The following is a 27,294-nucleotide window of genomic DNA, read 5'->3' on the forward strand; positions in this document are numbered from 1 at the left end:
ATCGGGTTCCTGGGGTCCTTTGGCTCCGCCCCCTCCCACCTCCCCTCGGTCCTGGCGGCACGCACACGCGGGGGGTGGGGCGGGGACGCGCACAGCCGCGCAGGGGCGCGCACGGCGCGGACGGGCGCTAGGGCCGCGTGGGGCGGCGGCGGCCTCGCCCCCCGAGAGGGCGTCGCGCGCTCGCTTTCCTTCTTCCGGCGCCGCCGCCGCCGCCGCTGTCGCCGCCGCCGCCACATCCCGGGCCGGGCGGGCGGCGGCGCCGAGGCCTCCGGGCGGGCGGGCCTCCAGCGCTCCCCGGACACCGGGACACCGCGCGCCTTGCCCCCAGGCCCGCGAGGCCCGAGCCGAGCTTCGCCCCTGGGGCCGCGGAAGGGCCCGAGGGCCGCGACAGGCTCCGGCTCCACAGAGGGTGAGCTCGGGGAAGGGCGGGGGGCGGGGGGATGAGCGTCATATACTCCCGGACCCCGACTTCCACAACACGCCAGGTGGACGGGAAAACGGGGGGAAAACCGGCTTCTGTTTGCTAGTGATATCCCAGTGTGGTTTGGCGACTTGAGGGCCTCCCTAGTTCGTGGGGTTAAAGAGGAGAACCTTCATCACGTTAATTATGCAATGAGGCGGCGTCCTTGCTGGGGATGCTGTGATCGTGGCATCATTGATACTCGGTGATCCATAGTTTACTTCTTTCATCCTTGCCTGAGAATTTGCATTTGTAATTGGAGGCGGAAAGAGGAAGAAAATGTTCCACTTGGGTGCAGGGAGCAGGCAGACAGAGGAAGAGAGAGGCCAGGGAAGAAGGGCCATGTGCAGCTTCCCTAAGTGCACAATTAGGCACGTCTCTGGCGGGTGGGAGGGGAAAGGATGGTTGGAAATGCGTGTGTCCTGCCAGGTAGGCTCCCGGGTGCCCTCAGCTCAGATTTGGACGGAAGAGAGGCCTGTCAGAAGTTGGAGGTGGAGGCATAAATTTCTGCACTTCTGGCTGGGAAGATGAACCAGATCTTCCAAAAGCTGCCTTGTTATTTTCCACGTCTGCAAAAGGCAGGAAAGGGCCGGGCACTGAGTGCAAAGCAGCGCAGTCAGGTTCTGGTTAGCTGAGAGGCAGCACTGTCATAAAGGGTTTTTTTGGTCTCAAACACCCCAAGTCTGGGGCCTTGGACCATAAAGAGTTGGTTATTGGTCAGTTTTCACTGCCAGAGTGAGAAATGTCTCAGGTATTCTTAAAACCAGGCAGAGCTCCCTTTAGCTCCAGGCTTATTCATTCTTTTCATTGACTGGGTTAAGAGGAAGAGACACGAAGAGGGAAATGATCTTCTCTCTTTCTTCCCATTATAATTAGGGCAAAGTCCATCTTGGGTCCAAATGGGAATTTCAAGATGGAAAGAAAAATCTTTCCATCTTTGCTTTTGACCCTCAAGGATAGAGTCTCCAAGAAATACCTAAGAGAAAAATTCTCTCCTTCCCTGGAATGGAAACTGGAGTTCTTGCAAAACTGAACAGAGAAAGGGAAGAATTAGTTACTATCCTGGGCAATTTGCAGTTATATTCAGATCATTTTTCAAATGCTTGAGGTTATACAGTAGAATAGAAACGGGGGAGAGAGGTGAATGCAGGACCTGAGAGATCATAGAAGCCAAGAGAGTGTTTTGTCCTGATACAGGTCTGGAAGAATCTGCATCTTAATCTTTCCGTCTTTGTAACATAAAATTGCTTTTCCTTTTAATATGGAGTTCATAAGAGTAAAGGGAAGCACAGCTAGACTGCTCCAATCATCCCAGGCAGCTCGGGCTCTATTGTGTTTTAAATCAGTTGGATGTTTATTTTGCCAGGTAGCTCTATTAAATCTGTAATCTCTCTAAGTCCATGAGTTTGGCTTGTTTCCATTTATTCATTCACGATATGACGTTTGGCTAGAATTTACCAGGGTGTCATAGCTTGAAGAAATACAAAACCCCGTGAACATCTTGCATTGAAAGATTTGATCATCTTATACAGGAATCCTTTATGCAATATCAAACATATAAAACATGTATAATAGGATCTGATTATTTTTGCTCCAAAAAATATTTCATTTTTTCATACTAAGTGACAGGGAAGAATCTTTTAAACAGCTAGCTCTTTTGGTACGTTTAGAATATTTATTCATCTGCCAAGCCATCCAAAGATAACCCCCCTCTGTAAGAGACCTGGCGTGCAAGTATACTTGAAAAATCAAAGTGGTTAACTGTTTCCCAAGTATAAAGCAACTTGTGTTCAGTAAGTTGATCTCATAACCTTTAATGGTGCTTTTTTGTTTTTTTAATCGTCCTGTACAGAGACAGGAGGAGCCAGGAACCTCCAAGGCAAAGCAGATACTGCAAGGAGATGTGGACCAGGCCTAAGAAGGTATGGAAGGGAGGTTGTGGACACCTCACTAGTTATCTGAGATCCACGTCACATAGCATTCTCCTTTCTTGCTCATATGGAGATTTCTGGAAGCTTAAACTCGTAAATAGGAGTATGTATACGGATTCTTAGAAATGTTTTCTTAACCATGATCATCATAGGAGCACCCGCTTAGGCAGGGGGTTAGGTGAGCTGGGTACCTGCCGAGTGCAGTGCCTGGCTTGCAGCGACCCCCGAAGACGTGTTTGCTGTTCGTCATCATCACTCCTGAGAATCTGTCTTCACCTCCAGTTCATTCTCCAGCTGGCTAGAGTGAGGAGTAGGTTTCCATTCTGGTCCCTAAAGGATGAGCAGTCAGTCGTTCTGAGGTGGTAAATTGTAATGACGATGGCCAAGTAGACAAAGGAAATTTCTGAACTTAGATTGAGAGAAACGCTTACTATGAATTTAAAGCTCACAGTGATTGTAATAAGACTTTATATACATATATATATATTTATTTATTTATTTATTTATTTATTATTATTTTTTTGTGTGTGTGGTACGCGGGCCTCTCACTGTTGTGGCCTCTCCCGTTGCGGAGCACAGGCTCCGGACGCGCAGGCTCAGCGGCCATGGCTCACGGGCCCAGCCACTCCGTGGCACGTGGGATCTTCCCGGACCCGGGCACAAACCCGTGTCCCCTGCATCGGCAGGCGGACTCTCAACCACTGCACCACCAGGGAAGCCCTAGACTTTATATATTTTATAAATTCATACGCAGCATTTTATTTTCTTAAGTGGTGATTTAATAATTTTGTTGATTAGGGAACACATTTTAGTTCAAAATCGAAAGGGCTGGTGGTGGAGGGTCCCCGCTGCTCCAGCCTCAGCTGTCTCTTGTTTCCCTTCTCCCTGTCTGTCCTCCCGGGGTTACCGGGTCCTTGTGCATGACCAGATTCTTTTCGTGAAGTTTCCTTTGCTGTCTGGATAGGTTTTGAATGAATGTTTTAAAAACTGAACGCTGGGCAGGTGATCCTTTCCCCGGGGTACATGGGTGATGGGGGGCGGGGGTCCAGGAGTTTCCAACTCAGTAAAGGGCCCTTGACAAGGCTCTTCATCTGGGCCACTCCCCCGCCGTCCTGCTCACTCTGCACAGGAGATGCCAGCCTCCTTGCTGCTTTGGGGATTCTGGGACCCAGACCAAGCTCTTTGCCAGGTGCTGCGTGATGAGTCCCCTCCCTCTGTTTGAACATCTTCTCAACATCATCTCCACCGAGGTGCCCCTTCCTCCCTTACCCTTCTGTGTTATTAACTGTGTCACTTAGCGCCTGCCTGGTGTGATCCTAGGCGTTAATGGCTCTATCTGTTTATGGCCTGTCTGCCTCTATTAGAAACAAGCACCATGAGAGCAGAGCGGGTAGGTTGCTGTATCCCCAGAGCCAGGAACAGCTCCTGGCTCAGAATAAGCCCTTGGTAAATATGGCTGAATGGATGAATAACATTTGGGGAAAAGCTGTTTTTTGGTTTTTTAAATCTCCTCTCCTTTCTCTGTCTAGTTGTCTGTCCCTCTGTCTCCTTCACATTCAAGGAGTTGAATGGAAGTTAACTCCTCGGTTACCATCCCTGATATCCGCAGGGCCCCTTGTTTTGTTTACTTGTGGATGCCTTTTTAATTCCCTTTCCTCAGTCTCATTTCCTCTCGTCCACCCACATAAGAAATCACTGGAAAGGTCATCCTCTTCTTTCTCTGTGTTTTTGTTGAACGTGTATTTTTGGTTTCAGTGCCTGCGTTTTTAATTTACGTAAATGGCACTGTGTCATATATCTCATTCTATTTTTGCTGTATTTCCTTTGCACCACGGTTGTGAGATTTATCTGTGTGCTTGTGTGCACGTCTAGGCCAATTGCTTTCAAAAATGTTTTAACTCTGTTTGGAACAGTTAAATGGGCTTATTTACCACAGGAGGAGTGAATGTGCATAGTAAAAGTAGAACTAGGAGAGGGCTTCCCTGCTGGCGCAGTGGTTGAGAGTCCACCTGCCAATGCAGGGGACGCGGGTTCGTGCCCTGGTCTGGGAAGATCCCACATGCCGCGGAGCGGCTGGGCCCGTGAGCCATGGCCGCTGAGCCTGTGCGTCCGGAGCCTGTGCTCCGCAACGGGAGAGGCCACAACAGTGAGAGGCCCGTGTACTGCAAAAAAAAAAAAAAAAAAAAATAGAACTAGGAGAAAAACAAGTGGAACTAGGCAGGTGGGAGTCAAACTCTTCTGCACAAATTCAGAAGGATTATGCTTTTGGGTAACAACTCGAACACGGGGGAGAAGCCACTGGCAGCTGAGCAAAATGGATGCTTTCAAAAAGCATCATTTTGAAAGTGCAAGGGAGGCCGAATTTGCACCAAAAGTTGATAATAGTACCAGAGTCACTGTTGTCATTACAAACATATCAAATGTGTGCTGTCTTCCTTACGGTTTAGAGAGAGAGAAGCAGCTTAGGATTTCGTGCATGGTTAGTGGTCTTCCTGCATACCTGACCCTGCTTTCCCCATATGTCCGTCAGTTCTTTAACCACCGCTTCTGCCTTGTGAGTTTTCAAAGAGCCAACCTTCTGGCTTAGTTTCAGAGCCTGACATCTTGAGAGGTGCAAATCCCACGTAATGATCAGGAGTAGGAAAGCTCTGCAAACGGCCAGGGTGCGCGCTCAGGTTCATCCCTGTTAGCTGCAAGAGGCACGTTGGGAGTTGTCTTGGCTCCTTGAACAAGGGAGAGTTAATTACAGAAAATGTCAGGCTCTTTAAAGGCTGTTTGTCACCTGGCTGCAGGGAGAGCAGTGGCCCTTCCAGAGCCAAGGAGGGAGGACCGTGGGTGTCAGGCCCCAGACTCTCTGCAGACGGAAACAATGAGCCTCAAGGCTGTTGCCCGTGGACAGGAGGCAGACCCGTGGGGAATTCGTGTGCTCAAGGAAACACTGCAGATGGCAGATGGCGGGCAGGCCGGGAGGAGCTGGGGCTACATGAATTTGGAATGACTTTCTTTTTGTTGAAAAAAAAAATGGGGCAAATCTTCCTGAGTTTTCCAAGGTCAGCCCAAAATTCTACAGGGGCTGGTTACCTATAGATGGGAGGGCTGGAAAGGAGAGTAAATGGGAACAGTGATGGAGGTCTTTATTCTAATCAGGTCTCTTTAAGCTGTTTATTCAGAGCACAGGTAATTCAGATCCTCAGTAGACAGTCTCAGTTGACACACCCTTTTGCTACGGTTTTCCTTCTCATTACTGTAAAGAGGTGGTGGGAAGACAGCTGTTACGCTAAAAGGCCTGGAATCTGCATTTTAATGAGTTCCCCAGGGGGCAGCGGGCGCAGTAGAAGCTGAGGAGGCCTGGGGGCTGGACCAGCAAGCAGCTCAGCCTGGCCGCTCACTGGCATCCTGAGCAGAGCTTTTCAGACTCGCCCAGATTCAGCCTCACAGGTTTGCCTAGATCCTCCTCCACAGGTCTGCATTGTCTCTGCTCAGGTGTTCTTGGGGCCCAGGGTGTTGCTGTAGTTTTCAGAAGCTCCCCAGGTGGGTCCAGTACACAGCCCGGACTGGGAGCCACTGCCCTAAACGTGAGGTCGGACACCTTAGCAGATGATCGCAGAGCAGAAACGCTGCCTGGCCAAGTGGACACACCCCTCCGTAGGATTCGTCAAAGCCTAGCCCCTCAGGTACTGTGGCTCTTACTGGTTCATTGGCGGGTTTTCAGAGATCGAGAGGGTGATGTGATGGGGAGCATTTAGGAGCACCACCTGCGGCCTGTGGAAGTGACCTCGGGGCTGGGGCATGGCTGAGCGGATCGCTGTGCTTGGCTGCCAGAGAAATAGTTCCAAGATGTAAGTCAGGTCACTGTACCCCATCCCCTCTCACCCACAAGGCGACCGCTCCCCAGGGCCCAGCCTTGTCTGACCACGTCTGCCAGGGCACCTCTCTGGCCGAGCTCGGGAAGCTCGTGCCTGCGCCTGGGCCTCCGTTTGTGCTGCCCTGCAGCCCGGTGCCTGGGTCTCCGCCCCTCACCCTGTAGGTCTCTGTGCCGCCCCTGCCCTCCGTCTGCCAGGTCGCGGCCCTTGTGCTTTCCTCTCACGGCACCGCGTCCTCTGCCTCATCTCACGTCTTAGGTAGAGTCTTTGGTGGCTGCCGGTCCCCCCAGCAGCCTGCCAGCTCCACAGGACGAGGAGCGTGTGCGTGTTGGGGGGTGCTTTGGGGCTCGGTGCTGTGTCCCTGCGCCTGTTTTGTGGGATGAATGAGGACACCTTTTTGTGATGAGCTTGGTAATTGATCGTTTCTCGGTTAGTGTGTCCTTCAAAATGTATGCAGGTGCACGTCCCCTCGCGCGCGCGCGCGCGTGTGTGTGTGTGAATGTATGCAGGTGCACGTCTCGCGTGTGTGTGAATGTATGCAGGTGCACGTCTCCTCGCGCGTGTTTGTGTGTGTGTGTGTGAATGTGTGCAGGTGCACGTCTCCTCGTGTGTGTGTGTGTGTGTGTGTGTGAATGTATGCAGGTGCACGTCTCCTCGTGTGTGTGTGTGTGTGTGAATGTATGCAGGTGCACGTCTCCTCGCGTGTGTGTGAATGTATGCAGGTGCACGTCTCCTCGTGTGTGTGTGTGTGTGTGTGAATGTATGCAGGTGCACGTCTCCTCGCGCGTGTGTGTGTGTGAATGTATGCAGGTGCACGTCTCCTCGTGTGTGTGTGTGTGTGTGTGTGTGAATGTATGCAGGTGCACGTCTCCTCGCGCGTGTGTATGTGTGAATGTATGCAGGTGCACGTCTCCTCGTGTGTGTGTGTGTGTGTGTGAATGTATGCAGGTGCACGTCTCGTGTGTGTGTGTGTGTGTGTGTGTGTGAATGTATGCAGGTGCACGTCTCCTCGTGTGTGTGTGTGTGTGTGTCGGATGTCATAAGTGTAGAGATAGTGGCCCTGAGGGGTGGGTCATGTGGCGGGGGCCCGGGCTTCAGTCTCACTGGTTCTGGTCAGCATGGGACTTGGAGAGCAAGTCCTGGTTCGTCTAAATTTTTAACCAGCTTCTACCTTGACAGCTTCTTCACTTGAGTCTGTGTGTGATTTGTGAATTTTCTCATTATAGACCACGAGAAAAAAAAGTTAAGTGCTTAAAAACGGTCCATCTCTCCACCCGGCTGTACCACCGCATGTGCCCCCTGAAAAACATAATAAGTGATGCAGTGTTTCCTCGCAGCCCGGGGGAAGCTCGCCTCCCCTCCCCCAGTCCGCCCTGCCTTCATCTGGACTGGGAGGACCAGCCTCCCAAACCTTGCTGCGTCTGTGAGAGGAGCCGTATTTGATGTAGTGAAAGTGTCATCACCCAGATGGAGGGTATCTGGGGAGGGAGGGGAGCGGGGCCAGGCAGGGGCTCCAGCTCATTTGTCACCCTTTATTTCCTTTAAAAGACTCAAGTACGTACAGCAGAACTATTAGAACTGAGCATCTGAAAACAAGTATTTGTTATATTATTCTATGTTTCAAATATTAAATCATTTTAAAAACTGAATTAAAAACTAACTAGTGAAGACAGAGATGTATTTCGTAAACACTCAGATACATATTGCCTGTCCATTCACCACATTCTTTCCTGGCTGGAAAAGTATTTACCATCCTTTGCCCCATTTTACAAAGTGGTAAGGAAACTGCTGTTGGTGGTGGTCAGGTAGGAAAAAAAATTAAACAGCAGAAATAAAAACACCCGGGTCCGCACATGTAGGTGGTATTTTCTGTATTTTATTGGTTTTTATTATAAAATGGATATATGCTTTTTGCAATAATGTTTTTAAAATACAGAATTGTACGAAGTAAAAAATGACTCCACTCATCCTCAAGATGTTATTCTGTGCATCACACACGTGTGTGTGTTTGTTTGCGTGTATATATAATCACATACGTTCACATGTATATATATATATAATTCTTTTTAACTAATAGGATCATAATTCAATTCTGCAACTTGCCCTTTTTTGTTTACTGATGTATCTTGATACTTTGGAGCTATGTAATTGGCTTACCGCCTTTCAGCGTTGTTTTATTTAAATTTTAGAAAAAATTTTTTTTGGACTGCAGCATTCTTTCTTTATCCCCTGGTCAGTAGGTTGTAGACATAGAACAGTAGTTGTATGTCTATTCAAATGCATGTGAGTGCGTGACTTATAAAATAGAATTTTATTTTCAAGTAATAGTGAGGTCCTAGTAGCTTTGGGTTGTTTTCTAGTCTCAGTTATCGCATGTTAAATATATAAGCACTCACGTGGAGACTGGAAAAGTATTTTGAGGTTGAACGGGGGCCTCATACTTTAGAGAGTTTGGACCTTGGGGTGGAGGGTTGAGCCAGGTGTCTTCTAAAGCACCTGCCAGCTCTCCTAAGTCTTCCCGGTCGTTTCTTGGTTGATGTCGTCATCCAGCAATAGCGAAGGTCATCTTGCGGTGCGCTGGGCACTGTGCTGGCCGGGGTGCTCCAGCACGAGCTCACATGCCACCAGGGGAAGCAGAAGATTCAGGCTGTGGTGGGTGCCGGGAAGGAAGTGAAACTAGGTGAGGATGGAGGGCAAACCAGGGTGGCCAGCAGGGAGGGCTGAGCCTGCCTTGTGCTGTGCAGTGGGGGGAGCAGGCCCTGCCTGGCGTTTACAGGGGCCCAGTGGTTGGTTGGTTGGTTGGTTGGTTGGTTGGTTGGTTGGTTGGTTGGCTGGTTGGTTGGTTTAGCTGCACCGCACGGCTTGCAGGATCTTAGTTCCTCGACCAGGGATTGAACCCGGACCCCGGCAGTGAAAGCGCCGAGTCCTAACCACTGGACCTCCAGGGAATTCCCTCCGGGGCCCAGTGGCTGGGAGAGCGCTTCACCCACTCCCCACCCCCTGCTACCCGAGCGCAGGCCCCCGCAGTGACCACCACAGGCTGTGTGGCCTGGGCAGGGACCGCAGCAGGGCACCGGGGTCACTGGCAGGCCTGGGTCTGGCCTGCATGCTAAGTGCTGGCCGTACACTCTGCTTCCCAAGAGATGTTGGCGGGGGCTGGGGTTTATGCACGCGGAGCTTCCCAAATCTGCAGCCGCATCACAATCCCCACGTGTCCTGGGCACCGTCCCTGCCCGGCCCAGGCGGGCCGTGAAGGGGGTGAGAGGCAGGTGGGTGCCTTGCAGACGCCCCCCTCCCCTGATCCCGATGCCGTGGCCGGGCTTGGAAGGGGAGAGGGCTCTCTGGATGTCTTAGTGCAGTAGGAGTTTAGCAGAAGTCACTTTAGAAGTGGAACTTTCTGGAAATAAAATTGCTGCCTGGAAGAAGCAGCAGCGGGCTGAATCATTGTACGTTGCAGCCGAGGTGCTCTGACAGCCTCTGTCTCACAGGGCCTCCCAGCGCACTGGTGGGTATGCAGGCGGCTGTTCTGTCCTAATCTAGTAGGGGGCCCAGAGAGCTATTCTGTGACTAACCCCCAGACACCAACACGGAGAAGAAGGGACCAAATCCTGCCCCTGCCCCACCCCCGCTTCTGGGTGAAAGTAGCTGTTGCTTCTGACTTTACATGAAAACCCAGGGTTAGGAAGGCAGGCGGAGCTTTACGACCGTGCAGGTCTCACTTTCCAAGCAGCCCAGAGGTAGAAATCCTGCCCCTGAGCCGCCTGGCTTCCCGGAGGGCAGATGGTGGGAGCCGCATTTTCATGTCCGGCTGTTTATTCTTTGTCTTCCTACCTTTATCTGGAGGTGAACCAGCTTGGCGGGTGGACTCGAATTAGATCCCTTCAGGTGACTAGCTCGCATAGGAAAGATCAGATCCTTAAATCACAAAACCTCCCGAGTGCAGTGCCCAGCACCGGCCTGACGCCTGGGTGGCGCCCAGGGGCAGGAAGCCCGGAGGTCGGCAGGTTGAGCCGGGCAAAGCTGAGTGCCAGCCGGGGCTCTTCTGTGCCCTGCCCTGCAGGGTGAGGTGTCTGTGTAAGGGGGGCAGACCCCAGTGACTCCCCTGTGTCTGTGCTCACTCTGCCACGGCACAGTGTGAACCACAAGCCCTGGGCCACTCGGCACCAGGGCCTCTTCCTTAGCCTCAATCTTCCCGAGAACTGGTGCACAGACACAGATGCCTCTGGGCACGTTGTGGACCACCTGCCTGGAGCTCATCCGCTTTCTCTTTACCCACTCTCCAGCCCACACTGGTCCCTCCGCCCCTCTGTGAGAAAAGGCCTGAAGCCGGGCTTCCTCAGTGACTGGTGAGGATGGACCCCGCCAAGTATCCCCGTCTCCGAGGGCCCAGCTCAGCGGACTCAGCCCTGAGGGACCCTGTGCCCTCTGGGCCATCTGTGCCTCCCTTGTCTCTAGAAGAGAAAAGCCAGTAGCCTGGGCTGAGGGTCTGGCCTTTCTTTTCTTCTCTTGGGCAGTTCACACTGTGAGGTTAATTTCTAGGTATGTGTCAGTCAAATAGGAAAGTCACCAAGGGTGCCGAGGGACCGACCGATTTCTGTTTGTAGAGGGTCTGCTCCAGGCCAGGTGGTCCTTTTGGTGCAGTCTCTCATTTAATCCTCGTGACCATCCTGGAGGGGGGAGGGCCTTGTCTCAGGGACTGAAAGCCACAGCTTAGGGAGGGTAAGTGACTTGCTGAGTCCCAGAGCTAGCGAGCGGTGGGGCACTCCAGGGCTCTGCTTTGTGCCACGTGGCCCCAGACGAGGCGTGGCAGAAGGGGACAGGGAGACAGGCCAGCTGCTTCAGGCAGTTAGAGCGGGAGCGGTGTCCCCCTCATTAGGTAGTGTTGCCAGATAGAATGCAGGACACCCAGGCAAATTGGGAATTCAGAGAAACAGCAAATAGCTTTCTAAACCATAAATGTGTCCCACGCAGTACTGGGGACATAGTTATACTAAGTACTAAAAAATGATTTGCTTACCTGAAATTCGAACTTCACGGGGCACCCCGTGTTTTCATGTGTTTAATGTGGCAGCCCTACCAGGGGACCCCGGGAAACATGGTGCGCCTGCTGCGTGGAGGCCTGAGAATGCAGGTGCAGGTGTGGGCTGGACTGCGGGGGGAGAACCCCTCGCGGGAGGGAATCCAGGTCGCAGTGAAGGCCTCAGAGGCAAGGATCTGTCGTTGAGGCAGGAGGAAGGCCGACGCCTGGGCCCTCGTGAGCCCTGTCCACCGGGTGCACTCAGGCTCCGTCAGCGCACGTGCAACAGACCAGCTCCCTGCTGCCCGGGGGTGATGGACGGCCCGACAGCCGGCAGACACCAACCCAGCCCAGCGCGGTCTCTCTCTCCAAGTGGCTTGGTTTGGCTTCAGGAAGCCCCGTGTTAAAGGTGACACGAGGCACTTTTTTGTCTCTCTTGCAAAGAATCGAGGGCGACTTCCGGTTCTTCTGTGTCCCCTGCAGCAGAGTGTAACCGTGTGACCCGCTGAGGACCCAGGTGCCCCACGTCACTCCAGGGCAGCGATAGCCTGAGAAACGCCCACCCCCGAGGTTCCGCCCAGGCTCTGGCGGGCAAGTGGGCCGAGCCGGGACGCTCCGGGGTTCGTTTCTCGGGTTTCAGAGATTCTCTGCAGCTCAGTGGGTGTGGCCGCAGCTTGTCACCGAGTCAGGATTTTAAACCCAGCCTGCTTGGAATCGCCTCAGGGTGGCGTGTGCCCTCTGAGGATTACCCAAAGGTCCGGCCCGCGGCAGGCCCCCTCCTGCCCCGGCTTCCAGGCCCTGGCAGGTGCCAGATGCCAGGGACACAGTAGCCTGGGCCAGAAAGAGTCAACAGGCACATCTGCAGAAGTGAAGTCTTATCACGTGTTCCAAGACCAAACAGAAATGGCTCCTTTCCGGTAAAGTGTTTTAAATTTTACTTAATTATCAACTTGATAAGTTGCTATTAATTAAAAATATGATGTTAAGTTAAATAATAAGTCAAAACACCCTTGGTATCAATAGAAAATTTTTCAGGAATATTTGTATTGAGGCTATTAACTGAAATGGCCCATTCTTTTATTACCTTGTTTAATTGATTTACTTGTAAGCAGCATTTTGCTTGTGTTTTCCAGGAGGAAGCACTGAATGGCTGACATTTGACAACATGCACCACCAGTGGCTTCTGTTGGCCACATGCTTTTGGGTGATTTTCATGTTCATGGTGGCCAGCAAGTTCATCACACTGACCTTTAAGGACCCTGATGGTAGGTACACTTCCTCATGGAATGGATTTTGACAAATTCAGACCTTGCTGTGGTACTGTTCCTGGGTACCTGCTTGGATGAGTGACTCTGACCCAGAAGGGCCTCGGAGGTCATGGCGTCTAAATCCTTGATGTTGCAGAGGTTCGGGAGAGGAGGTGGACGGGGATGAAGGGGTCTTTCCCCTCGCAGGACACCAGCCCTGCTTGGTGTCGTTGAGAGATGCTGCGTATGTGCCCCGTGATGCTGCCTGCTGGTGGCCATGTGTTTGAAGGTCACCTTCAGCGCCCCGGAAGGAAGGTGGTCTAAATATATGTGTGTTGGGTTGTCCTCGAGGATTTTTTTTAACTCCCCTTGACCTGATGTAGGCGTTCAGATGAGGACATATTAAGAGCACGCAACCCAGCCTCAGAAGAGCTGCGTCTAGTTCGTGCCCATGCCCTTTGCTTACTGGGGCCTTAGTATTTTTTCTGTGGAATGGGCATGCTCCCTGCTCTGACAGCTCCAAGCCCGACCTGGGCACCGTGAGGCCCTGTGAGTGACCTGTGAGGTGCTGGGCACGAGTGAGGAGCTGTGGGGACAGTCATCTTGAGCCCTGAGGCCACTCCTTCAGGGGCAGCATGAGGCAGGGCGCACGGGAGATGCTGAAAAGGCTCGTGAGCAGCCTTAGAGTGTCCTGGCGCCGCCATCCTGATAGGGAGGAAGTGCACAGCGTCTTTATCCTGCACGAGGCTTGGCATGTCCGCCTGCAGGCGGTGGCCCTTGAGGAAGGGAAGTAGAAAAGGATCACACCAGTCTTTTGCTGATTTACGCCCGGGGGTGCACAGCCCGTGCCGTTTGTGTGGCCAGCGGGCTCCGGGCCCTGCTTATCCTGGAGAGCCGCCGGGGGTGTCCCCGGCTAGGCTGAGGCCGCCCAATGCCCCACACCCCCTGCTTCCATCCTCCCTGTAGAGGGGCAAGGTAGGAAGGCAGATCTGCAGGCAGAAGAGGGAGGTGCTGAAATAAGCCCCCAGGGTGGTTCTCAGCTCTGCAGTTTCAGGTCAGTAACGTTATCGGGGCCCAACTGGCTGTCATCTCAATCCTACCCTCATCTTCCAGGAGCCCAAGAGGCTTTCACAGCCCGGGGAAGGTGGAGTCACAGCTGCAGGCATCTGGGGTGGCCAAGAGCATCACGGGGTATCACGGCTAATCACGGTCACACTGGGAACCAGGGCCACTGTCAGGACAGCACAGACCAAATCTGGGAAGGTGGTTGGAATCTGAGCTGCAGATCTCAGCCCAGCCATTTGCTGCGGGGCTGCTCCCCCCAACAGTTAACGTCACCGATAGTGGAGACCCCTTGTTAAGAGTTAGAGCAGTGGTTCTGGTCCCCAGGGCACTTTAAAATCGCATGGGGACTGTGTATACCTCCTGCTGCCCAGGCCCAGCAGAGACCAGGGGGCAGAATCTCTAGGCGGGGGGCCCAGGTGAGGACCGCCAGTGGGAACGTGGCTGGGAAACTGCACAAGAAACAAAGCTGCAGAGAACATGAAATGGTGTCACTGAGTCTACACATTTCACTTGTGATTCCTTTAGTGTCACCTCCTGGTAAGGGAGACACTTGAAAGGCGAGCCATGAGGTTGAATTGTTTGTGGTTTATTTTATTTAAAAATGAGGAGTGTATGTAATATATTTTATATTCCACCCAAAATAATTAAATAAGACGTGTGTCTCTGAGTTTGAATATGATCTAGCAGCAAGGCCTCTGAAGAGCACCTCGCATCTCAGGGGCATCTGATAAACGAGGTGTCGCTGCTGTGATGGGGCAGGTTTTATGCTGAGTGTTTTCAGAAAAGTGTGGGAGCTTGAGAAGTTTCGGGGAAGGGGAGCAGAAAGTGAATGGGTGGAAGGTGACCCTACAGAGAAGGCTGAGAGGCCTTAGGATGTTAAAACTGCAGAGAAGGTCTGCTGCTGCCCTAGGGGCGCCCACCAGGGTCTCACCAGTGGCTCCAGCCCCATGAGGCGCATGGTGGTCCTCGTGCCCTTGGGTGTCCCGCGTAGTTGCTGGGGTTCCGTGCATGGGAGCCTGGTGGCGGGCTGCTCCTGGAGGGAACGTGAGAGCCAGAGCTCACCAGCCAGCTCCCCTTTCCCCCTTGGGCAGCATGGAGGAGCCGGTCTTCAGTGGGGATGCAGCCCTGTGTCATGCTGTGGACTGAGAGTAAGGACCCTAACCCCTAAACCCTAACCCCTAAACCCTAACCCCAAACCCTAAACCCTAACCCTAACCCTAACCCTAACCCTAACCCTTTGTTGTTGGACTCAAACATAACCCAACCTTTCTTGACCACACAGATCTTATCTAATTGTCCCCAAGTCCCTGGCTGCGATCATGAAGGCGGGTGTCTGCTGGCTGGGTTCGGGTGCAGGGAGCGAGCCCACATGCATGGTGTCTTGCTGGCCTGGGTGACTGAGCAGGGAGCGGGCCCCCCAGAAGTTCAGGCCTCAGCCCCCTGGAGTACTGTGGCTCAGGCCTCGGGTCCCCTCTGTCTTGAGAGGCAGCTCACCCCCACAGTGGATCTCGGGCTCCCACAGGAAACCGGGGAGGTTGGTAAATGTGTGGCCATGAGAGATTTCCTCATGTGTTGGAGTTTATTTTACTCACGTTCAGTGTTTTTGCTCTTGAACCAGAAGCCCACTGTGAACTGTCATCACAAAGAAGTAGCTAACACACAGTGGTGTCCTGTGTGGGGAAGTTCCATCCCTGTAAAGTGGGCGGCAGATCCATGGCCTCAGTGTTCAGGGAGCTGGGTGCCCTCAGTGTCTATGGGCAGCTCCTTCCAGCTCTGTCCCCTGGGAAGTGGGCTCTGTTCCAGCATCCAGTTCTCACCTACCTGTTCTATTTTTTTTTTTTTTTTTTGCGGTACGCGGGCCTCTCATTGTCGTGGCCGCTCCTGTTGCGGAGCACAGGCTCCGCACGCGCAGGCCCAGTGGCCGTGGCTCACGGGCCCAGCCGCTCCGCGGCATGTGGGATCTTCCCAGACCGGGGCACGAACCCGTGTCCCCTGCATCGGCAGGCGGACCCCCAATCACTGCGCCACCAGGGAAGCCCTCACCTACGTGTTCTTAATGAGTTCCCTACCACCCAGTGGGTAGGAAGAGCACATTTGTCTTGAGCTGCTGTTTAAAGCCGTGTGTGTGTGAGTGTGTGTGTGTGTGAGTGAGTGTGTGTGAGTGGTGGTCTCTCTTTGGCTCAGCAGTGAAGCCACAGTGAATCCTTCTTTAACAGATTTCAGTGTCGTTTTGAACTAGACTTTGTCATAGGGAAATAAATCCCATTCAGTGGTGGGAGTTTGATGGCGTGGTGTGTTGAGACTTGAACACAGAATTGACATCCGTGTGAATCTGGTGTGTATGCGTAGACACTGATTTTCTTCCTAATCTTGTGCCTCAGCTCAGCTGCCAGCCCCTTAAGGTCAAAACCTGTGATGCGATGTCTGCACGCCCCCTGCCCAGCGTGTGATGCAGTGGTGACCCTGGGCAGCTGGACACACAGAGGTCAGGGAGCTGAGAGGATGCTAGCCTGTCTAGAAAAACAAAGCAGTACTGCACGTGGCAAATTTAAAGACATTTTGTAAAACAAATATAATGATGTCTCTAAGGAAAGCGAGCTCACGTTATGAAGACAGCTGATGGTACCTATTGATCAGGATCCTTGGGCCTGAAGCTGGCGTCTCGCCCCTGGGGTTCAGGGTGGGGTAGGGATCTGCCCTTTGGTCACAGTGGCGACAGCAGCACCCGCTGAAAATACATGGTTGTCAGCAAAGCAGTGGGAAAGCAGAACCAACATAAGGTGTGCTGTCGGTTTTATTTGAATCTAGTTGAATTGGGTTTGAGGGGAGTTGGGGAGCAAATACCAGGATGTTCAAGGTAAAAAAAAAAAACAGTTAAAAATTGGCGGACGAATAGCCGACATGTGTGGCTGGAAGGTGAGCTGTCCCTCAGCTACCAGAGCCCGTTCTGGATGCTTCTGAGTGTGTGGAATAGGCGCTTTTCAAAAATTCACTGTTAAGTCAGTTGTTTGGAATTCACGCTACGTTGTCCATCTAATATGTCATTAAGGAAGCTTAGGTTTCTGGGGACCCGTGCGGCCGGTGGAAGTGCTGAGCGTCGCTGTGCTGGTCAGAGATGTTGGCACATGAGGTGACCAGATGGGAGTGGAAGGTGCCATTTCCCTGAGCACGTTGGTGCTCGCAGGTGAGGCTGCAGAGGAGGAGGAGGTTAGACGCTGGCCTCGTGGCCCTCGGGGTGCATTCCGGAGCCTTGGGGCCAAGGGTGCTGCTGCCCTGTCTGTCTTCACGCGGTCCGTGGTGCCTCCTGTCCTCACGGCAGGTGCAGAGCAGCTCCTGTGCGCACCTGTGGTTAGGGCTGCATTTCAACTCAAACACAGGGAAAAGGAGAAAAGATTTCCGTGGATTCATAGAGGTGTGTGGCCGAGATTTCTATTGGAGTCGGAGAGCTCAGAGGCATGAGAGGTGGGAGGTGGGTTATTATTATTGACGGGGCTCTGGGAGGATGGGTTTCTCCCCTCTGCACTGAGAGGACGTCAGGGTGGGGCTCGTTCATGGCGGGGCTGGCTGGGGAGCGGGGGTCTTTAACAGCCAGACTGAAGGCGGGGAGGCTGCAGGAGAGCCTGCAAAGTGCAGGTAGTAATGACCCAAGAGGAGTTGGTTTTGATGTTTTTAACAAAGTGAAATATGCCTTTGCTTATGCTTTTTTATGCTAATTTCTGTGCTTTTCTTTGATAACTACTTTTTTATTCAAATAATGTTTCCAGGCTTTGCAAAACTTTGAAAGCAATGTTTCTTTGATTGTAGAGATCTGACAGTTACCTTCAAATTCTACCCGAAGGTTTTCCCCCAAATCAGTTTGTTGTAAACGATTACTCTGGTGTAGCGTTCTGTAAGACTCCTCTAGTCTGATTTCAGTTCCCATAAATTTCAAAAATAATGTGTGAGCACTAACTTGACTGCTGACTTGGCTTTTTTTTCCTAATTAAACTTTTAATTTTGAGATCGTTGTAGAGTCACGTGCAGTTGTACGAGAGTCTGACGTACCCTTTCCTCTTTTGCCCCCGTGTGACACGTTGCAAAACCACAGTGCAGAGTCACAAGAAGGGTGTTGGCAAGGATGCAGTCACGAGGCACCACGTCTCCACCACCACCAGGATCCCTCCGGTTGCCCTTCTGTAGCCACACCCACCACCCTTTCCCCACCCCCCACCCCTGCCCCCTCCCCCCTTGACAACCACTAATCTGTTCTCCTCTCCACCATTTTGTCCTTTCAAGAATGTTTTATATGGTATATGACCTTTGGGGATTGGCCTTTTAAATTCAACAGGGTCACCTGGAGATGCATCCAATTTACTGTGTGTATCAATAGTTTGTTCCTTTTTAGTGCTGAGTAGTATTCCATGGCATGGATGTACCAGTGTTTGATTAACCATTCACCTGTTGAAGGATAGCTGAGTTGTTTCAGTTTGGGGCTATTATAAATAAAAATGCTGTGAACATTCGTAGGTTTTTGTGACATAATTTTTCATTTCTCTGGGATAAATGCCCAGGAATGCAATTGCTGGGTCATATTGTAGTTGAATGCTTAATTTTTCAAGAAACTGCTTCTTCTAGAGTTTCTGAGAGCTGCTGTACCATTTTATATTCCCACCAACCATGTGTTAGTGATTCCTTTTTCTGCCTCCTCACTAGTATTTGGAGTTTTTGGAGTCTGTTTCAGGCATTTTGATAGGTGTGCAGTGGTATCTCACTGTGGTCTTAATTTGCATTTGCCTGATGACTAATGACGTTGAACATCTTCTCATATGTTCCTTTTCCACCTCTAGATCCTCTTTGGTGAAATGTCTGTTCCTGTTTTGCTCATTTTCTAATGGGATTGTTTGCGGTTTTTTTTTTTTTTACTGTTGAGATTTAAGAGCTCTTTACATATTCTAGATATTCCAGTCCTTGGTCAGACGTGTGGTTTGCAGATAGTTTCTCCCAGTCTGTAGCTTGTCTTTCCATCCTCGTCATAGGGTCTTTGCCGAGCAAAGGTTTTAAATTTTGATGAGATTCAGTTTATCCGTTTTTTCAAGGTTTACTCCTATGCTCTTTAAGAAGTTGTATAGTTTTTTGTTTCACATTTAAGTGCTAATCCTGAATAAAGGGTGAGGTTTAGGGAAAGGCTCCTTCTTTGTCTGGGGGCGTCCAGTTGCTCGGGTACCGTTTGTTGAAAAGATGCTGCCCCACCGCATTGCTTTTGCGCCTTGTCAGCTATCACTTGGGTGTGTTTGTGTGGGTCTCTTCCTGGGGCCTCTGGGCTGTGGCACTGATCGGGGTGTCTGCCCCTCCATGGGAAGATGTTTTAACCTCTCTATGTCTCCTAGCCTACAGCGCCAAGCAGGAGTTTCTGTTCCTGACCGCCGCGCCCGACGCGGGGAGGTCGCTGAGAGAGACGCACTTCCCTGAGGAGCTGAAGGTGGGCACAGCCAGGCCGCGGCACTGACCCCTCTACCCATTCTTCCTTGGCGTATCCCTCTCACCTGCTCACCCCTCTGGCCCCAGCGGGTCCCCCATCACGGGGAACAGCCTCTCCTCCCTCCCTGCCCTCATCAGCTGGTTTCCACTTACTGTCATGCTCAGCTTTAGAGTCGCTGCTTCTGCACCTTTCCGCTTGCTTTTAGTGTCTGGCCGGGGGAGTCCTGGTCGGTGGGCCTTGTGCATTGTGGGTGCTCTGGAGTGTTGACTGTGTTGAGTTCCCGCCCAGCCGAGAATGAGCTTTGTGCTGGGTGGATTGGGGATGTTGGGCGAGTCGGTAGGAAACCAGGGGAAAAGGTCTCTGCCCCCGAATCCTGGGAGTCCTGGAACTTTGGAGTTACGGGGCAGCTAGTCCAGCCTCCGGGGGGTGTGGATGAGAGAACTGAGGGTAGGAAGAAAGCTAACCATCCAGGGTCACGGGGGTTAGCAGCAGGGCCCAGGGCCGCTGACCTCTCCCCGTGCTCACCTTCCTTGACACTCTGACTCCAATTTCTCCCCAGGCTCCTTTTGCACGTAAATTCCTAATCGTCCCCCAGCCAAGGTGAGGGGCGCACTCCTGAGACCCCCTTCTCCCCCTGCTGGCCCCTGTGCCGGGTCTGGATGGAAGGTTCAGGTTGCCCTCGTGCAGGAAGAAATAAGGTGAGGAGAGCCAGCTCTAAAGATGTTTATCGGCCCAGAATTAAACTCAGAGAAGGGACAGTCCTGCCCATGAGCTGCACGTAAGGTCAACAGAAAGCATCCAGCAAAGTCTGGACAGCACAGCCCTGGGTTTCTGGCATCACAGCCTTCACCCCGCAGTTCACGCGGATCTTCTCACCTGGTCTCGTGACTCCTCAGAGCAGAACCAGTGCTGATGGGCTCCATCACCTGCTCACAGCAGCCAAACCACTGGTACCACTGACCTGACGGCCAGGCAGAGCCCCTCTCCTCACCTGAAGCCGCATGTCAGAGAAACGTAATAGTGTGCTCAGCCCTGAGGAAGTGGAATAACCTGCCTTTTTAAAACCCACACTCAGTGACCTAAGGTGTTTTCTTAAATTAATAAACCAGATACACCAAGGTACCAGGTTATCTTCAAAACAGCCACCGCCTGTGTAGACAGCAGATTCTTAGGTCCAGGCCACATACTTACACTCAGGTCACATGGAGGGAGAGCGAGGGGGCAGAAGCTGGCCTTCCCTCAGATCACTGAACGGAGGATATCCTGCCGTTGCCATTATGCCATCAGCACAGCGACAGGCAGGCAGCCCACCCGCCCCCGCGGTTTGTCCAAGCTGAGCATGAGGGGACAGGGTCAGCCGTCTCTGGCTGCACTGTGGTCCAGCCCATCCACGCAGCCTGAACCCCGGGCCGCGGCGCTGACTCACGCCCTCCGTCCTGCTGCTTCTGTGGCAACAGCCCCCAGGCTCTGGCCTCCGTGAGTTAATGCCCGGCATGCTGCGTTCTGCTAATGAAGCCCTTGTGCCCGTTTTATCTCCGTTCCCTGCAGCTGACCGGGAATATGCTGCCGGGAGGGCGGCTCGTTCAACCCTTGGTCTATATGCAACGCCTGGAACTCGTCAGAAACGTGTGCAGGGAGGACACCTTGAGGAACCTCTCACACACCGCCGTCTCCAAGTTTGTCCTCGACCGGATATTCGTCTGTGACAAGCACGAGATTCTCTTCTGCCAGACGCCCAAAGTGGGCAACACCCAGTGGAAGAAAGTGCTGATCGTGCTGAACGGTGCGTCCTCGCTGGACCTCAGGGTCTGCAGGGAGGGTGGCCGGGGCCAGGGCGGGGGAGTGGGGGAGGGCGGCCGAGAGAGGAGCCCGGGACTGGCCGGTGACTCACAGACAGCGTGCCGGCATTTTTCCTGTTCGTGTCCACGTTAGGAGTTGGCGGGGTTCACCCAGGCGCTCCCCACCCACGGTCAGGGCCTCCTGGCTTCCCTATCTCTGCCTGCCCGGTTGGTCCCGTTGCCTCTCTTCAGAGTCCCTGCATTGATTCTTGCGAGTCACTCACTCTGTCCTGGGAGGTCAGGGCTCCACGCTGACTGGGCCATCCAGCAGCTGTCCTCATGGCTGCCCTCCTGTGCTGAGAAGGACCCACACCCGGACACTGGTGGGTCTGGGGGCCTCCCCACCTGCAGTCGTCCCCATCTTACACTGAGCATCCGTATTCGGAGGTTTAATCCGCCTGCTTCAGGAAGTCTGGTGTTCACTTGGGAACAAATCAGATCATTGGAGAGTGCCCCTCACGCACCACAGGCTTTGACTCCTCACCACTCTTCTCAGACACTGTGTTTGTTTAAACTCCAGTTACTCTGAATTGACCCAAGATAATTATGGGCTCTGCTAAATGCAGCTTCAAAAGAAACAGTTCCAGTAGACAGCCGTGTGACTCCTGGATCAGGAATCAGACCTCGGAGCCCCATGGGACATGGCCCCGGGCTCTCCGTCCCGCGCCCCCCCAGGCCTGCCGCTGCTCTCAGAGGTGGTGTCGGAGTTGGGTGTCATTCGGCCTCTTCCCTGGTTCGTTGGGGAAGAAAAGGGAGACACCCGCCTCATCTTCTGCTTATAATCAGTGCACTTCTTGAGTAATCAGGCAGTACGTTGGATTTTTGACATCGGAGAATGAGCTTACAAATCAGATTTAAAGCAACAAACGTACAGAAGTCTTAGATTTGCTACCACTGTGTGACGCATCAGACTTCGAAGAAGAAGAACCCGTTGATGCGGGCGGGATAGAAACGGGAGCGGTTTGCCAGGCCATGTGATAGGAGAAGGACAGTCCCGGGGCTGCCTTCAGCTGTCCGTAGATGCACCTGCGTGGCGACAGGTACCAGAGCAGATCCAGGTGCAGATCCTCAGAGCTGGTTCCTCTGTGGGCCCCGTGAGAGCAGATGTGCATCTTGCTTGTTTTATAGCCATCCGTCCACTGCACTTATTAGCACAGGGTTCTGGATCGGGGCTTAAATATTCTGGGAGGCTGTGATCACTGCTTAGATGGCCCAACAGAGATCCTTCCCCGCCAGACTCTGAGTTTAACATGGCAAGGTTAACACAAAGGTGCACATGAAGGGTTGCAGAGGCTTGGCTAGCACCCCAGCACAATGATGCTTTATTTCCATTTGTCTAAGTTGAGAAAAGAGGGAAGCACCTGCCCAACCCTCCAACCCTAGGATGGGCCCCCCAGGTTCCACTCTGCAGCCTGGACCAGGAGCTGTGGCTCTCAGCCCTGCCCTGCCTTCTCCTCAGACACCCCGTGTCCTCCTCTGAGCTGTGCTTCGAATATATCACATCACTCGCACAGCATCAGCCTGACTTGTCCAGCACCACACTTCTTGGCCACTGCCAGTCTGGGATGCTGTGAGGTTACCTAGGAACCTCTTAGGCCTGGGTGATGTCATGCTGGGAGTGATGGGCCCGAGCTGCGGGCATGGATCAGCAGTGTGTTGTTTTTATTAAAATTAATTTTTATTGGAGTACAGTTGCTTTACAATGTTGTGTTAGTTTCTACTGTACAGCAAAATGAATTAGCTGTACGTATACATGTATCCCCTCTGTTTTGGATTTCCTTCCCATTTAGGTCACCACAGAGCACTGAGTACAGTTCCCTGTGCTATACAGCAGGTTCTCATTAGTTACCTATTTTATACTTAGTATCAGTAGTGTCTGTATGTCAATCCCAGTCTCCCAGTTCATCCCACCCACCCCCGCTTTCCCCCTTGGTGTCCATACATTTGATCTCTACCTCTGTGTCTCTATTTCTGCTGGCTGTGGGTTTCATGGTCCCAGTTCTCTGGCAGTTTCCCCCAGTTCCAGAGCAGAGTCAGTATTGCAGGTTTTGGGCATTCTGCTTGCAGGCACTGATCTTTCTTTTGTGGCAGATTGAACCCGATTTAGGTGCTCGTTGCTGTAGCCGTTGCTCCCTCCCTCTCCCTCCTCCTAACTCGTCTGTTTCCTCCAGATGGCCTGTGGATCACCAGAAGCTTTTCTTCACTCTCATCCTGCCCGCAGAAACAGTTGAAATTCAAAGACCTAAACGTGGATACTGGGATGGCCCATGGGGAACGCGGGCCCGGGCTTCGAGACGGGCATCTGTCTTTAAAGGCAGCATCCCCAACACGCCCTCTCCCTGTTTGCCTCCCAGGAGCCTTTCCTTCCATCGAAGAGATCCCTGAAAGCGTGGTGCACGACCACGAGAAGAACGGCCTCCCGCGTCTCTCTTCCTTCAGCGATGCAGAAATTCAGAAGCGGTAGGAGCAGGGGAGGGGGATGCCGATAAAACCCCGCAGGCTCGGCTCTGTACTTGCCGTGTTTCCCAGATGGCTCCAAGAGCTACTGGTTTGTGTTGGTGAGAGGCAGCCGGGCATACGCCCAGCGTTCAGCGCATTTAAATTCACGTCTTTGTGAGAATTTCTGAATGTCTTCTCCACCCTAACCTTCATGCAGGCTATTAAAATGAAGGTTGCGTAACTGTCTTATAGAAATGAGTGGTCGTTTTTGTTCTGCTCTGATTTTGTTAAGTTTTATGGATTTCTTACTGAACATGACCTTCATTTCATAAGAAAGGGATTTGGGTTACAGGGAAACCCCACTTCATTTTTCATTTTCTCCCAAGGTGTTATGCCTGCCTTGGCGGCAGCTGCCCCTGGGGGGGTGGCGGGATCGGCTGGACCCAGCAGAGGTGGAGAGAGACAGGCCTCACCAACCACGGCAAGGAGGGAGACCGGCATCGGGAAAGTTCCTTAGCTGATTGGACAGTTGTCTTGACAGCTGTGGTATGGCCCCGTAGAACAAGGTTTAAAAGGAACAGGTACATAATACGCCAGTCAGTGTCAGGGCACCGTATGATCTTTCACCTCCCTTGCTTTTCAGCTACTTGATTTTCATTGCTTCCAGTATTGGTTACTCACTCTTGCCAACGTGTACAGCCTTAGAAGGCAGGTGTCAAATGCCAGGTCAGAGACCCTCCTGGGGGAGGGCGGTCCTGTCACCCCCCTCAGCAGCGATCCTGCGGGGCTTTTGTGAGAGTAGACACGCTGAGACCTGCAGCGCTGAGAGGGTCTCTGCCCTGGGTGAGCGCACGGAATCACAGCAGTGTCGTCGTCGCTCTGTCACTGTCAGTACAGGCCCTTTACGGGAGTACCCCTGCGCCGCCACCCCCCCACTGGCAGCTCCCCCAGACCCCCTTCCGCCAGCTGGAGACTGGAGCCTCACTCTGCCTTTCCTCTTCCCCCCCTACTCTGCCCCCCATTTTCCTTCCCCTGGAAACTTTGAATTGAGTTTTTAAAGACGTACCCTTAGAGTCATTCTCAGGCCTCAGCTGTTCCTAACTCAGTCAGGGTTCCTGCCCTTAACGGTTTTCTGCACAGGAACAAAACTTTCAAACATTCCTGAAGTTTCAAACTACTCAAGTGAAACAAAACATGGGTTAAATAGATGTCTTCACAGCAGCCCCGGGGGTGATGAGTACTGTGGTCTTGGACAGTTAAGGTCTCTGAGCCTCCATTTCCTCAGCCTGTAAAATGGGTTCATAACAGGATCTGCTTCCAAGGGTGGCTGTGCGGATTGAGTAAGAGCCACATGCAGTGTGCTTGGCACAGGGCTCAGTGTGGTGGCTGCCACTGCTCCGGCCATCACACTTCACTCTTCCTCACAACCCACAGCCAGCACCACCAGCAGCATCAGGTTAACTTCTTCATCTTCATTTGTTTCCCTTAGCTTGAAGACATACTTCAAGTTTTTTATCGTAAGAGATCCCTTCGAGAGACTGATTTCTGCGTTTAAGGATAAGTTTGTTCACAACCCCCGCTTTGAGCCTTGGTACAGGCACGAGATTGCCCCTGGCATCATCAGGAAGTACAGGAGGAACCGAACGGAGACCAGGGGCATCCAGTTTGAGGACTTTGTGCGCTACCTGGGTGATCCGAACCATAGGTGGCTGGACCTTCAGTTTGGGGACCACATCATCCACTGGGTGACATACGTGGAACTGTGCGCACCCTGCGAGATCAAGTACAGCGTCATCGGTCACCACGAGACCCTGGAGGACGACGCCCCATACATCTTGAAAGAGGCTGGCATAGACCACCTGGTGTCTTACCCCACCATCCCCCCGGGCATCACCGCGTATAACAGAACCAAAGTCGAGCACTACTTTCTGGGTATCAGCAAACGAGACATCCGGCGCCTCTATGCACGTTTTGAAGGGGACTTTAAACTCTTTGGGTATCAGAAGCCAGATTTTTTGCTAAACTAATGTGTAGGACTGTGAGTTCAAGTATCTTTGTTAGACCAGAGGCTAACCGGGTGGAGATCTGGGCACAGAAATGACACTTTGCTCTGTCACGCTCCCCCTGAACAGTTCCCCCAGTTCCCATGGACCTGGGTGTGCCTTGGCCAGTGAAGCTGGACCCTGACCATTATGACCTAGTTTGGACAGAAGGTGCACGGCGGGCCCTGCCTCCCTCCTCCACCCCAGCCCCAGTGCCATGGGGCCTTTGCTCTCCTCAGCGGGGAAGGACACTAAACATTTGCAGTCGAACAGACGGGAGGAAAAATCATACAGCCTCGAGTCACCTCCCTCGGTTGTCAGACACCTGCAGCTCCCGCAGACGGTGGGGCGGTCATGCCTGTCCCCAGGGGATTGTAGACATGGCGCCCAGCGCTTTCAGGAGAGATGGAAGAGCCAGTGGTCTGCACACATCCCAGGGGCCGAGATAGGGTCAAATCTGAGTAATTACACCTCTGGGTTTCATCTTGGCGCCACTGTAGTCACAGAGGCAGACCCTTCTTTCCACGACTGTTCTGTTCCTGAGAAGTTCAGGGATGACTCGAGGGCACTCTCCGGGAGTCCATCTATTCAGAATACATGCCTGTGTGCTGCTGGGCCACATTTCCAGACCTCTGCCTGCCAAGTGATGATCTCATTCAGCCCAAGAGATCCAATTTTGCAAAGTGAGGGGAGTGTACACATTTCCCACCTGAGAAAGGGAACGTCTCTGGGGACCTTAAAGGGAGCCTGGGAAGAGGCAGAGCTGGCCGAGTGCTGGAGCTCGGGCTGCCCTGGGCTTAGGCACGTCCACCCTGGTGACTGTCTGCCTCTTGTCTCTGATGGTCCCGTGTGGATGGGCACGGGGAGGGGGGTCTCCACCTGCCTCTCCCAAGGCCAGGCCCTCCTGGGGGCCAGCGGCAAACACGGGCAACATGCCAGTATTGCCCAGTCAGTGCAGCTTACACATTTCAGTCTCCTTTCGTCTCAGCAAAATGCGCACCACTGGACCCATTTCTGATGATGCCGTCATCCTGGACTGTAAGTTGGATAATCAAGTTCACCAGCAATAAACTCCTGGGCCGAGGCAGCCGTAGTAACGCACCTTCCAGGCGCTGAGGAGCAGGCCACGGCTACCATTTCAGGTGCCGTCCGACAGCGAGGTCCCTCGAGGTACGGGAGAGTTTCCCTGCGAAAAGTCCCAAGCGTCCAGGCTGCACAGGGTCCAGGAGCCCAGCTTTTCCTCCAGGCAGCCTCCACCGTCCCTTGCTCAGTGTGGCTTCCTGAGTTTGTAAATGTGAAAGTAACATGAAATTAAAACAAAACACGTGCCAACCTGACGTGGGCCGCGGTTCCAGGTCAGGTGCTGTGTGGACGCGACGTCCCCGAGGCCTGGCGACGGTGAGGGGCACGCGGGCCTGCGTGATGGCTGCGGGCGAGCCGGCGGTGGAGGAGAGGCGCTCGTGTGCCAGCCCGCCACGCCGGCGGAGGGGCAGCCAGCGTGGCGGCCCGTCACCCTCTGCTGACACGCAGAGGCTGCAGGATCAGTCATTCTTCTATCGTGTTTTAGCAGAGGCTTGTTGAAATCGTTCCGCACCTGATGCAGGAGTGTCTCTGTGGGGTGGAGCGAAGCTCATTCCCAGGGGAGACACCTGGCGGGGCAGGGGGAGGAGGAGTTGGCAGCTAGAGAGGGCGACCCCGCAGGGAATGTGCAGGTGAGCACTCAGAAGTAGCATCAGCCTGATTCAAAAAGAAACAGGAGAAGCAACTCTGCCTCCAAGAAGCGGTCTTAAGGCAGGGAGGGCAGTTCCTGAATTTGGAAGTTTAATAATATTAGGTTGACTTAATAGGCTTGTGTCTTAGATCGCTTTTCTCTTACTGGATTTCTTCTCACACATTTTAGTTTCATGGGTCTTATGTTGGAAACTGTCAACAGT

At 52.9% G+C, this 27,294-nt stretch overlaps 1 protein-coding gene across 5 annotated transcripts; it reads left to right on the top strand.

Annotated features, from left to right (window-relative positions):
* The first annotated feature begins 220 nt into the window (after window positions 1-220).
* CHST10 (carbohydrate sulfotransferase 10) lies at window positions 221-26,679 on the top strand. Of its 5 annotated transcripts, none has more exons than XM_049696085.1 (7): window positions 221-409; window positions 2,313-2,382; window positions 12,405-12,536; window positions 18,950-19,041; window positions 20,590-20,824; window positions 23,051-23,339; window positions 24,808-26,679. In XM_049696085.1, exons 3-7 carry the CDS (start codon window positions 12,437-12,439, stop codon window positions 25,343-25,345), a joined length of 1,254 nt encoding a protein of 417 aa, XP_049552042.1. In that variant the 5' UTR covers window positions 221-409; window positions 2,313-2,382; window positions 12,405-12,436; the 3' UTR covers window positions 25,346-26,679. The 5 variants fall into 5 exon arrangements, with proteins under 5 accessions (XP_049552042.1, XP_033257670.1, XP_049552045.1 ...); XM_033401779.2 differs by having other exon boundaries at window positions 228-409; window positions 23,234-23,339; XM_049696087.1 differs by lacking the exons at window positions 221-409; window positions 2,313-2,382 and adding an exon at window positions 19,601-19,739 and having other exon boundaries at window positions 12,497-12,536.
* Window positions 26,680-27,294: the final 615 nt, after the last annotated feature.

Source organism: Orcinus orca, chromosome 13 (genome assembly GCF_937001465.1).
Source record: "Orcinus orca chromosome 13, mOrcOrc1.1, whole genome shotgun sequence".
NCBI classification, from domain to species: Eukaryota; Metazoa; Chordata; class Mammalia; order Artiodactyla; family Delphinidae; genus Orcinus; species Orcinus orca.

Excerpts from the sequence above, each read along its gene's own strand:
- CHST10 (XM_049696085.1), top strand. The coding sequence starts at position 12,437 with ATGCACCACCAGTGGCTTCTGTTGGCCACATGCTTTTGGGTGATTTTC. Across the intron at positions 12,537-18,949 it reads GACCTTTAAGGACCCTGATG|CCTACAGCGCCAAGCAGGAG; the intron begins GTAGGTACACTT and ends TATGTCTCCTAG. Across the intron at positions 23,340-24,807 it reads GATGCAGAAATTCAGAAGCG|CTTGAAGACATACTTCAAGT; the intron begins GTAGGAGCAGGG and ends TGTTTCCCTTAG.